Below are 12,921 nucleotides of genomic sequence, written 5' to 3' on the forward strand. Positions count from 1 at the left end.
CACAAAGGGGTCCTCTTACCACAAGTTGCTTTCATTTATACACTGAACAGACGGCAGATCTCTCTTACCTGGTCTGCGCTGCTCCAACTGTACTTCTCCAAGTCTGCTGAGTGAGGGAGCGTCTGCCAAGCGCAGGGACAGGGAGAAGTGCACACAGCCCAGGCACTGTTATCAGCTGCTGGGGAGGACCTGGCTTTAATCCTTTACTTACAGTCCCTGGCTGTCTGTAATCTGACCTTGCACGCAGCCTGCTTCTGCGTCCTCCGTCCTTCAACACATAGACGGAACATTGAATATAAGGTAATGTCGCACTCGTATGAGGTGGGAATCCAAACAGAGGTGCTCCCACTATCAGACAACACCCAGTCTGAAAATGTGGAATAAATAAATAAGATTAAAGTGGGGCACACTCTTTAAAGTAAAGGGATCTTTAATGGTCTATACAATAATACACAGTAGGTTGATAATACAATGATGGATAAAAAAGAAGATAGTGACCTTATAAGACTAAAATAAAATCAAATTAAATTACAATAAATAAGACATAAATCCCATTAAATATGCTATAAAAATTCATATAATATTCAGAAAATAATCGGTGTAAGATGTGTATTGGCAATAAAATCTTACACTGATATTTATAAGTACATCTGAGAAAAATGAATCTTGATTGAAACCAGTCTTTTGTATCTCTATTGGAAATTAAGCGAAGTCTTTCCTAATATAGATAGTTTGTGTGTGATAGGTTAATAAAGTCGCAACATTGTAGCGATACACTTGTGTATATTTGATCAAATTCAGAGCATGTAGCTTTCAACAGTTCGGATTGCAGCGTATAGCTACAGAATCATACAGCGGCGTCCCGCTGTGTTTGAAGAGAGCGATCGCTTGTGTGGGATCAATGCAGCCTTACCCGGAGGTCTTGGTACCTGACAGTGAGTCCTCGACTCGGTACGATCGACTTGTAGTATCCCGGTCTCAAGGGCTGTTACTGAGCTGGCGTCAATCAGGTTGTGTTCCACGCGGTCTTTGGCGTCTCCAATGACGCAGTGAGTTAGCTCTTCTTGTAACACTGTCCAGACCTTTACCGGGGGTTGCAGTGTCCTGGCTGTCCTTTAAGGGGGATTCACACCAGACGCGTTTCGGGGCTTTGCAGTATTGACCCCTTCCTCAGTGGAAGGGGTCAATACTGCAAAGCCCCGAAACGCGTCTGGTGTGAATCCCCCTTAAAGGACAACCAGGACACTGCAACCCCCGGTAAAGGTCTGGACAGTGTTACAAGAAGAGCTAACTCACTGCGTCATTGGAGACGCCAAAGACCGCGTGGAACACAACCTGATTGACGCCAGCTCAGTAACAGCCCTTGAGACCGGGATACTACAAGTCGATCGTACCGAGTCGAGGACTCACTGTCAGGTACCAAGACCTCCGGGTAAGGCTGCATTGATCCCACACAAGCGATCGCTCTCTTCAAACACAGCGGGACGCCGCTGTATGATTCTGTAGCTATACGCTGCAATCCGAACTGTTGAAAGCTACATGCTCTGAATTTGATCAAATATACACAAGTGTATCGCTACAATGTTGCGACTTTATTAACCTATCACACACAAACTATCTATATTAGGAAAGACTTCGCTTAATTTCCAATAGAGATACAAAAGACTGGTTTCAATCAAGATTCATTTTTCTCAGATGTACTTATAAATATCAGTGTAAGATTTTATTGCCAATACACATCTTACACCGATTATTTTCTGAATATTATATGAATTTTTATAGCATATTTAATGGGATTTATGTCTTATTTATTGTAATTTAATTTGATTTTATTTTAGTCTTATAAGGTCACTATCTTCTTTTTTATCCATCATTGTATTATCAACCTACTGTGTATTATTGTATAGACCATTAAAGATCCCTTTACTTTAAAGAGTGTGCCCCACTTTAATCTTATTTACATAGACGGAACATGCCTAGCAACCCTATTTTAAGCACAGGTAAAAGTAGGAAGTACAGGGAACAAAACTGTGGAATTAAGGGGTAATTGAATACACAGTGAAAAGTTGAAATAGGGCCACCCAGGTGATAATAATCACCACAATCCAATACTCAAAAAAAAAAAAAAAATACGACAGTTATACTTTAATTATATCTACCTGAGGGAATCTATCTGCAAAATCATTAGAATATAAACAACACGAACATCTCACTGGTGTTTCTTTGGTGGAGTCATCTGTAGGAAACACACATATAATTATTCAATACAATGAGCCATATTCACATTTCAGAGAATCTCTAGTTGTTGTGGAAGATGCATCTAAAATTGCATTAATGTTTGCTTAAAAAAAGAAAGCCTATGAAAAGTTCTAACAGCGGTCTAGGCATCCACATGCGATGGTCTTAAACGGGGTAGCCTAATTGCCACATAAACTTGAATTAGGCTACTTTCACACTAGAGTTGCTGGATCCGTTCAGCAAAAACGCTTCAGTTACTGATAATACAACCATCTGCATCTGTTTTGAACGGATCCGGTTGTATTATCTTTAACATTGCCAAGACGGATACGTCATGAACTCCACTGAAAGTCAATGGGGGACGGATTAGTTTTCTATGAATTGCATTGGGGGTCATGCCCACATGCCAGGACGGAAAGCAAACTACAACATGTTGCGGTTTGCTCTCCGGTATGGGAACGCAGCTAAACAGAACGGAGTGCATTTTGGAGCATTTTGTTTAGTTTTGTACCCATTGACAATGAATGGGGACAAAACTGAAGCATTCTGGTATGACGGATCTCAATACCGGAAAACTAAAACGCAAGTGTGAAAGTAGCCTTACTCAAGTGGATGTCTCTTAAAAAAAGACCCTCTGGCTTATTCCAGATTATACAGGTTTTACCCTGTTTTTGTTCTGTGGAGGACAGTGTATTCTACATGTGGGTAATTGTATATATCTGACCACTGTGCTATAGACATTTCTTGGTGATTCCACAAACTTGTTCTCATAGTTTTTTCAGCTAAAAGAAAGGCTGGATATGGGTACGGATTCTATGTCCACGAACATTGTTCAGGTCTTTTATACTTTATTGCTGTTAATTACCACCACCGGATTTTTCCTTCAGACATATTCACATGTCATTTTGCCATTTAGTGTATGTCACTATATTGCCAATTTTTGATCATTTTTTTAAATGACCATTTTCTTTACAAAAAGCAGCAACAAAAAGTCTTGTGTTTCTATGCTGCAGTTTTATCATTTTAATGCCAACCCCTCTGAAGATGTTCTTTGTGTTCATAAATGTGCAGCTGAGGACAAGAAAGGTCTCTTCTTACCTGAATATATGAGACTCTGGGTAGTCTCCATTATGATGTCCTCATACTGATCCTTGTGTCCTTCTAAATACTCCCACTCCTCCATGGAGAAATACACAGTGATATCCTGGCACCTTAATGGAATCTGACACAAAGATACAAACTCAGTGGAGAAAAAGGTCAACCATGGAATTTGTAAAACAACCCTGGTTTCTGTAGTACACATAGCACATACCTAATTATGATGACAGCACATAGTTTGGTTGTGTCTTCCACACTACTATTAATATGGGTCAGAATATTAATGTTTGTTTTGAACATAATTATTAATAATGACGTATGTTGCCTTCGTAATTGTCTGTTTTATTTTCTTTTTAGGCCTTCTGGGAGCAACCACTATTCTCACCGGTTTTCTTTGCTGGTGTGAGAAGACAACTGTTTCAACCTTTTTTAATTTCCTGCAAATCACGCATACTCATAAACACAATGAGGGTATTCTGCTCTTAGCCTGGTAAGGAGCCCAAGGGACTGCACTAACCGTTCTGGAGCACAGCCACACCCCCCTGTGAAGGAGCCCAGCACCGCCTGTATCCAGGAATCTCCCCAGGAATCTCCTCCCCAGATCACTGTAATCTCGCGGGCGCGAGCTTGCGCATGTGCAGTTCCTTTCCTGAGGTTAATGTCAGCACAGGGAAGGAACACTATGCCGGCACTGCGCATGCGCGAGCTCGTGCATCGCGAGATTGCGGCGATCTGACTTTCTAAGCAAGAAGGAGATTCGTGGTGCTGGGATCCTTCACAGAGGGCATGACTGGGTTCCAGAACGGTTAGTGCAGCCTCTTCGGCTCCTTACCAGGCTCGTTTACATATATATATAATCATGTTTTACACTCAATAAAACCACTCAGAGATATGGGACAGGTATATTGCAGACATGCTAGCGGCGATCTAGCCGTGCAGATCCGCATCTCTATAGGGTACAAAGAGGTGACAGAATCCCTTTAAAGCTGCCCATTCACACAAGATAAATGCTATGGTCAATTCTGACTATTTTAACCAATGATCGATTAGAAAATTTCAATGGTCAACAACAGTTGTCTGAAACGTGATTTGACATAATAAAATTTTTAGCTGAAAATACAAGTGTGTCTGATTAATTGCCACTTCTGGAATGTTAAAGGTGTTTTCCAAGTTTTTAATAAAATCCCTCTTCTAACCTGAGGAAGCATGCCAATTCCTCCATCTATGTGCTCACGTGGTCACCTGGACTGTTTTGGGGCTCTTCCTCTTAGGTCCTGATTTGGATGTGCTTCTGAGTTTTCCTGTTCTGCTGCATATTGTAAAGTGAAAGAGCCTGCAGCCAATTCAGACAGTCACATGAGTACAGCGGACTTTTTTTAAATCTTGCTTCCACAGATTTGAAGACAGAGGGATTTCAGTAAAAGCCCAGAAATCCCCTTTAATGGTACAACCATGTGAACAAACCAACAGAAGATTGATTGGCCACATAGTTTGGGTCTCAAAGACTTTTTACATTTTTAACCTCTTTTCCGAAAGCCATAACATTTTTAGTTTTTCCACAGATGTAGTTGTATTGAGCTTGTTTTCTTTGGAACCGGTTGTATTTTTAAATGGCACTATTTCTGGGTACAATGTTATTGAATAACTTTTATACTTTTATTGTGGGGACTGCAATTCTTTTGTGGCATCTGCTTTTATCTTGTTCACTATGCAAAGTACCCTAAGTAAAATTATAACTTTATTCTGAGATTTGTTACAATTACAGCAATACAAAATTTCTGCAGGTTTTTTTGTTTTATCACTTTTTCACAATAGACAATTTTTTTTCAATTTTGGAAAACCATGTAGGTCCTGTCCGTAAAAAAGAGCCGCTGATGGAGGGTCATGTGACCAGGCAAATCACCTCCATGTGATGTCTTCTCCATTCAAACACACTGCACCTGCACTAAACTTTCAACAGAAGAAGTGCAGATGGCAGGTGTATTAGTGTATTAGAATGGAGGAGACATCACATGGACAGGACTTCTGTGTGGACAGCACAAAAGACTTTGTAAACAATGGAGCATATCTTATAAAATATAGAAAATGGTGCAGAATTTCAATAGAGACTATATTAGTAAGTGCTATACAGTGTATAATCATCTCACAAACAAATTGGTCAACAGTAACCATAAAGTGGCCAACCTCTTTAACCAATAAAAAAATACACATCATGGACATCGCCACACGCAAAAACGCTGTACTATTAAAATAGTAATCCCATATGGCGAATGGCGTAATGGGAAAAAAAGGCCAATTCAGCATTTGTTGTCACTTCAACTCCCCCAAATTTTTTATAAGTGATCAAAAAGTCACACACACTTTAAAATGGTATGACTGAAAAGTACAGACCAGCCTGCAAAAAATGAGCCCTCAAATAGCGTATGCATAACTACAAAAAAGTTATAGAGGTGAGAAAATGGTAATGAAATAAAAAAAAATTTTTTCAAGGAATAATTTTTTTTCAGTATTAAAACGCAAGAAAAAAATGTACAAGAGTGGTATTATTGTAATCTTACTAACCTAGAGAATGAAGGTAACAGTCAATTTTCTCACATAGTGAATGCCGTATAAAAACAAAAAAAAAACACACACAAACAATAAACTGTGGCAGAATTGCTTTTTTTCCAATTCCACCCATTTGGAATTATTTCCCACTTTGATAAATACATTTATATTTTTTTTTTTCTCAAGAAATTTTTATTGTCAAAATGTATAGCAAGTGACAACGACATATTGTGGACGCAGCCACACAAGAGTTCTTCAAACATTTAAACTCGATAATTGGTGGGCGCAGCCATCACTTTGGTAAATTGACAACATTTTTGTTAATGTAGAAAGTCCTATGGCACCCGCTCGGGTGCTGCCAACATAGAACTTAGGGTAACAACAATAAGGAACCAATTCAGTAAGTTACCCGAAGGTAAGTCATGAGGGGGGAGGGGGGAGGAAAAGAACAAGAAAAAGAAAAATGAGAGAGATGGTGTTGTTGAGAAGCATCCATAGACATATAATTTCCTACCTATATTAGGCCAATTCAGGGTATCCCTGGGAAATGCACAAGAGCATACAGAGGAGATTGATTACTGAGGCATAGGAAATTTAGCCAGCCAAGGAGACCAGGAAGTATAGAAAAATTTTAACCTGTTCGTTCTTTGGGCCCATAAATGTTCAAAAATGACATTTGTGGATATCCTTTCTGCTAGTTCGTTCACGGAAGGGCTCCTAGATGATTTCCAATGCTTAGCAATCAATAATTTGGCTGTTAATAAAATATGACATAATAAAGGTCTAAATTGAGGGGGGATTCTGTCAATACCTAATGACAAAAGTGCCATAGCTGGGGATAGCAGTAGACTCCGTCCTAAGACATCTTCAATTAGTTTATTTACTTCTACCCAGAAGGGGCGGAGTCTAATGCAATCCCAAAAAATATGGATCAAATTACCAGGCTTCACTTGGCATCGCCAACATGTATTTTCAATGTTAGGATAGAATCTGGCAAGTTTGACTGGGGTGAAGTACCACCGTGCTAGGAGTTTTAAATACCCATCAACCAGATTAGAGTTTCTTGTGGCTTTGTGTGTAGTTCTAATCGCAATCTGCCATTTAGCCAGGGGAAAAGAGATTTTAAAATCCCTTTCCCAGTTAAGTAAATGTGCTTTCTTAGTAAAGTGGTCATCATTTGTCACGTAGTTATATATAACCTTTGTAGGCACCTGAGGAATTTCTTGTGGGCCAAGTGCTGTATGGAGCAGAATTATCGGGACATTTACTTCCCTTTTAGGTCCTTTAACTAAAAAGTGGGTTATTCTAGTAAACTGGTAGCTATAAGAGTCCGGTAGATTATGTGAGGATTTCAGACATGTAAAGGACTTAATAGTATCTCCCTCATAGAAATCATTCAATACCCTAATCCCAGCTTTCCGCCACCCGCTCACCGAGATGTCTGGAATATAATATTGCAGAATTTCTACAGGGATCTCCAAGGTTTTCACCGGTACTTTAGGCTCATCCTTCTGTAACACTATTTTCCATGTTTGGATAGTGGCTTTCATTGTCGGTGCTGTGGGTAGCGGAAATTTCTTATCCATTGCATGTAATAGCAGAAGTGAACGGAGAGACTTCCCCTTATTAAGATCCATTTCTATCTGTTTCCAGCTTGGATATTGCTCTGTGTTAAGCCAAAGTTTTAGCTGTTTTAAGATAAAGGAGTTGTAATACCCCTGAAGATTAGGGACACCTAGGCCTCCATTGGACCTGTGGTTATAAAGTATAGAGGCTGCAATTCTATGAGGACCTTTGTTCCATATGAATGAAAGCATTTGAGTCTTAAACTTAGCTATGACTGAAGCAGGGATGGGAATAGGAAGTGTTCTGAACAGATATAGAATTTTTGGTAGAATCATCATTTTATATATTGTTACTCGTCCCAGCCAGGACAATTCTATTTTGGAGTATCTGATCAAGTCGGCTTGAAGAGATTTGTACATTGTATCATAGTTATACTTTACTATTCTAGATAGAGGAAAGCACAATTGGACACCCAAATATGTAATAGATTGTTCTGCCCATTGGAAAGGGAATTCTTTTCCCAATAACTCTTTCAAGGGTGGAGGGACTTTTATAGCTAGCATTTGGGATTTGGACTCGTTAACTTTATAATACGATACCTCTCCAAATTCTTTAATAATCTGAGAAGCCGCTCTTAAGGAAGGGATGGGATCAGTGATTGAAAGGATGACGTCATCCGCGAACAGTCCTATTTTATGTTGGCGGTTACCGGCTGGGATACCCCTAATCTCGCTTGACACCCTTACCATTTCTGCAAAGGGCTCCATAACCATTAAAAAAAGGAAAGGCGAAAGGGGGCAACCCTGGCGAGTGCCATTTGTAATTAAAAATGGGGATGATAAGGACCCATTTACCAATACTCTAGCTGAGGGGGAAGTATAAAGAGCTAAAATCGCATTCTTTATATAGCCATTAAACCCAAATTTACCTAGAACTGCTGATGCAAATCCCCAGTGGATCCGGTCGAACGCCTTCTCTGCATCCAGGGTAAGAAGCAGAGAAGGCAACGCCATGGACCCAGCTTTCTGCAATAAACCCAGCATCCTCCTAGTCCCATCTGGGGCCTCTCTGCCCTTCGTAAAGCCTACTTGATCGCTGTGAATTATTATAGGCATAAATTTCATAAGTCTATGAGCAAGTAATTTGGCATAAAGCTTAATATCACAATTAAGAAGCGAGATAGGGCGGAAATTTGCGGGGGAGTCTGGTGTTTTCCCCGGTTTAGGTATGGTGACGATGGTGGCTTGTAGCATTTCAGATGGAAATTGGTCCCCAAGTAAGACTCCATTAAAGAGTTTCACTAGATGTGGTTGCAAAACGGAGGAGAATATCTGATAGTATTCGTTGGAAAATCCATCCGGACCGGGTGACTTGTTAGCTTTAAGAGATTTAATAATACTTCCTATTTCGGAAATGGAGACTGGGGAATTTAGTTCCGTTAGTTGTTCAGAGTTTAAAGAGGGCAAATTAATTTTTTGGAGAAAAGCGTCAATGCTTTCTGTGGATGGTTGGTGAGTGGAAGCATCTTTGTTAAGGTTGTATAGCTTCGAATAGTACTGATTGAATGCTTCTGCTATTTTATTTGGATGAGTGATTTTAGATATCTTGTCTGGGGCTAGTATAAAAGGAATATTAATTTTTTGGGCCAGCGGTTTTACTTTCCTCGCCATTAATCTACTTGGTTTATTGTATGACTTGTAATACGCTAGACGCATAGAGGTTAGCTGTCTATCATAATCCATCTGGAGGGTAGAGTGAATTTCATGTCTAATACATTTATATTTTGATAATCAGGGTATGTCGGGATGAAGCTATGCTAATACATTTTTGAGGGGTGAAATGTCTGTGATTGGTGCAGTAACCCGGCAGCTATGGCGTCCGTTGCTCTGTAGAACAGCCGCTATCTTAAAGACCCGACTTCCACCATACACTTACGGCAGAGGTTGGAAAGGGGTTAAGATTGTCCAGTTATGGCATATAGATTTCATATAAAGTGGTGTTCCTAGTCTGGGGCCCCAGTTGATAACACAGAAAAGACAGAAAAGATAGCCGACATGTCCGGTCATGCAGTCTGTCCTCTGTCAGTAGTTTTCACAAACCCATTGACTTCAATGGGTATGTTTGATCCACATCATGAATCAAAGTAGTGCATATCTCTGTTGTTTTTCCACTGACCCATGGTGAATAAACACATTAAAGGGCTTCTGTCACCCCTTCTCTTCCGGGTGTAAGGCTGACGTCATCAGCGCAGGCGCACTGAGGAAGGAGTGGCCAAGTGAGCGTCCTTCTCTCAGAGCGCCTGCGGTACGGCGCAGGCGCGGGACTTGAGCTGCAGGCAGGGCCAGCTGGAGGATGAGAGCGCTCACTGGCCCTGTCAATCAAGTGGAGGAGGGGGCGTTTTTTCAGACAGAGGATGCATGGCTACCAGCAAGTCCACCCAACTTGCTGGTAGTGAAGAAATTTACATATTAAAAAGTATGTTTTTTACTAAAATTACTGCACAGCCCGAGGTAAGAGGGGTATATATAGAATCTGCTTACATTAGCAAATATATTAAGTCAAAAACTGAAAATTGGTGTTTGGGGGGTGACAGAAGCCCTTTAATGTCAATGGATCCATGTGCTTGTTGGCACTGAGCAAGTACGCTCGTGGGCATGAGCCCTAAAGCTGCTACTCTCACTGGTCTAAAACCTGAAAGGATGTTGGCACTGGGCAACAGTTAACTTGCTAAATGTTTTATTTATGTGGCTTCTATGGCCCGGGATTTACAAGTGGCTGTAGAGAGTGGGTGGGAAGGTTGTTCCCATACTATACTCCAGATGTCTATCTGCTGAACTCAGAAAGAGCTGCTCTGAAGCTCTTAGGCTGGGTTCACACCTGAGCGTTTTACAGCGCGTTCCTACGCGCTGTAAAACGCTCAACAGGCAAGAACCAATGATTCCCTATGGGAATGGTTCACACCTGAGCGTTTTACAGCACGTACGATCGCGCTGTAAAACGCCCGACGCCCCAAGAAGTACATGAGCGGGAACGCGCGACAATGGGCGTTCGCTTGTTTTTGTATGCGCGATTGCAAACGCCCGTACAATCGCGCATACAGATCGCTTCATCGCGAACGCTCAGGTTTGAACCCAGCGTAAGGACTCATGCACTGATGAATGTTTTTTTTTACATGTTCTATTATTGTCTGCATTACAGACAAGGATAGGACAGTTAGGGGCCCTTCCGTTCCACAAAATACAGAATGCACATGGTCGGTATCAGTGTATTGAGGACCATAAAACATCCAACAGTCGTGTGCATGAGCCCTTAATGTGCTTAAAAAGGAAGCTGCCTGTGATCATTGGAAAAGCTGTGTGTTCAGACAGCTGTAAAAGTTAGGTTATGCGGAGAAGAAATTACTACCATACTCAGACTGCTTCTGATGACCTTTACAAGATTAGCCTTCCTGCGCTATGCTGCTTATGTAAACATATGGACTATGTGAAACTTTGTAAAGAAATGATAAAATCACCTTTATTAAATATTATTAAAATACAAGGAGGGACAACACAAATTCTACCTAATTGATGAACGACTATCCACAAATGAGAGACCAGTTCAGAAATGAGTCTGATACACTGTGTCGCTGAAAATCAGTGTGAATGGCCACTCAAATGTGGAACAACGAGTCAACCATATACACCACTTAGGACTATGACCATACCCTAGGCATTGACAAGTGGTGGTTGTTGCTCCTCTAATAAAACAGTCCGGCTAAAAAAGGCTCAACACCACTAGCTAGATGTGGTCACAATATTACCTGCTGGTGCAAGCGGCTTGATGCGCTGACATATGGGCTGCAATTCTGGCTATTGGTGCCCTACCAAAAGAGACTCTCTGCCCTATGTCCTAGAGGAGGTTGATAAACATCTGCTCAGATCCTAGTATGCATACAGTGACGGGATGCAGCCAGTATCTATGATGTGGGCACGAATCAATCTCCCATTAAGTGTCTGGCATATTGGCCCCCAACCCTGCTCTACGCGTTTCACCCTAAGTCTGGATCCTCAGGAGCATTTAAATATCTGGGCTGCAGACATACAATCAAGAACTCCAACCGCCTCATGTTCTGAGGTCGGCGGCAGCTGCGCTAGTGTGGCCGTACGCGGCCGCTCAGATGCTCAAGTTATGAGGAGGAGGCCCCTCCCCTAGATTGGATTAAGCCCCTGGGTCGGCCAATGGCGTGAAGGGGGGGGGGCTAACCACAGCTCAGCCCCGCCCACACTGCCTGCCCACTGAACGGAGCGATACCAGCCGGAGTGTCAAAACACTCCAAAGATAACCGGGGACCAAACGGCGGTATTTCATATTGTGGCAGCACGGCAAAGATGATAATCGAGGCAAGTTAAGTAAACAAAAAAAGAGGAAATTCTTACTGTCTATGCACTGAAGTTACGACAGCAGATTTGCTACTGTCACTACAGTCATATTAGGACAGCGATGCTTCAAAATTATTTATCCATACAGACAAATGAGTTTAGGAGGATAACTAGGGCATATGTAAATCCATAGGGAAGTTGAGAAACCTCGGATCCATTTTAGATATAACCCTGGGTTCACACCTGAGCGTTTCTGAGACGCGCGTTTTACGCGCATATTTGTCGCACGTTTTTATGCACGTTTTTTGCAATAGTAAACGCGCGTTTGACGCGCGTTTGTGTGATTGACTGCAGTGTTGTCCAATGAGTCTATGGCCAAAACGCGCGACAAACGCCCAAAAAAAAGCTCAAGAACTTGTTTATGCGTCGGGCGTTTTACAGCGCGTTCAAACGCGCTGTAAAACGCTCAAGTGTGAACCAGGGCCATAGGGAAGCATTGGTTTTCATGTGTTGAGCGTTTTACAGCGCGTTTGAACGCGCTGTAAAACGCTCAGGTGTGAACTTAGGGTAAGGGATATCACTAATGGTGATTGTGATGCATGACAAGAGGGAATAAGCATGCTGCTCCAATGATTTACAAAAAGCACACATGAGATGTGCTCATTCAGACCCCGCGGTTGGACTGTTCGCAGTCTGAATATCCATTGTGCCTCCTTCTGTAATAATTTTCTGTCAAAATCCCCCCCCCTCTTCCAACTTCAATCCCTTGGAATTTGATTGCATTCTTGTCATCCTTATGTAGGGAGGCTACATGTCGCGCAATTGCCGTATCAGCACCATTACGGATGTCACCAAGGTGCTCTGCAATTCTTCTCCGTAATTCGCGAAAAGTCTTTCCTAAATATTGTTTGCCACATTTGCATGTGGCCAAGTACACCAGCCCCTTTGTTCTACAGTTCACAAAAGATCTAATATCAAAGGTTCTGCGTGTAACGGTACTAGTAAATTAATTGCCGAATAACATGGCACTGCACGCCACGCATCCCCCACATCGAAATGTACCTTTAAGATTGGTACTAAGCCAGGTAGTATTCATAGGAGCTTGTAAAAA

General features: G+C 41.6%; 1 protein-coding gene across 1 annotated transcript in view; it reads right to left on the reverse strand.

Annotated features, from left to right (window-relative positions):
* The window catches only part of LOC122941339 (gastrula zinc finger protein XlCGF26.1-like), a 67,637-nt gene that overhangs the window by 21,286 nt on the left and 33,430 nt on the right, over positions 1-12,921 (reverse strand). The window contains exons 4-5 of the mRNA XM_044298483.1: positions 3,337-3,460; positions 2,160-2,236 (exon numbers count right to left, since the gene is read on the reverse strand). Of these exons, the coding sequence (XP_044154418.1) occupies positions 2,160-2,236; positions 3,337-3,460 (201 nt within the window). The remainder of the gene's footprint in view (positions 1-2,159; positions 2,237-3,336; positions 3,461-12,921) is intronic.

Source organism: Bufo gargarizans, chromosome 6 (assembly GCF_014858855.1).
Source record: "Bufo gargarizans isolate SCDJY-AF-19 chromosome 6, ASM1485885v1, whole genome shotgun sequence".
Lineage (NCBI taxonomy): Eukaryota > Metazoa > Chordata > Amphibia > Anura > Bufonidae > Bufo > Bufo gargarizans.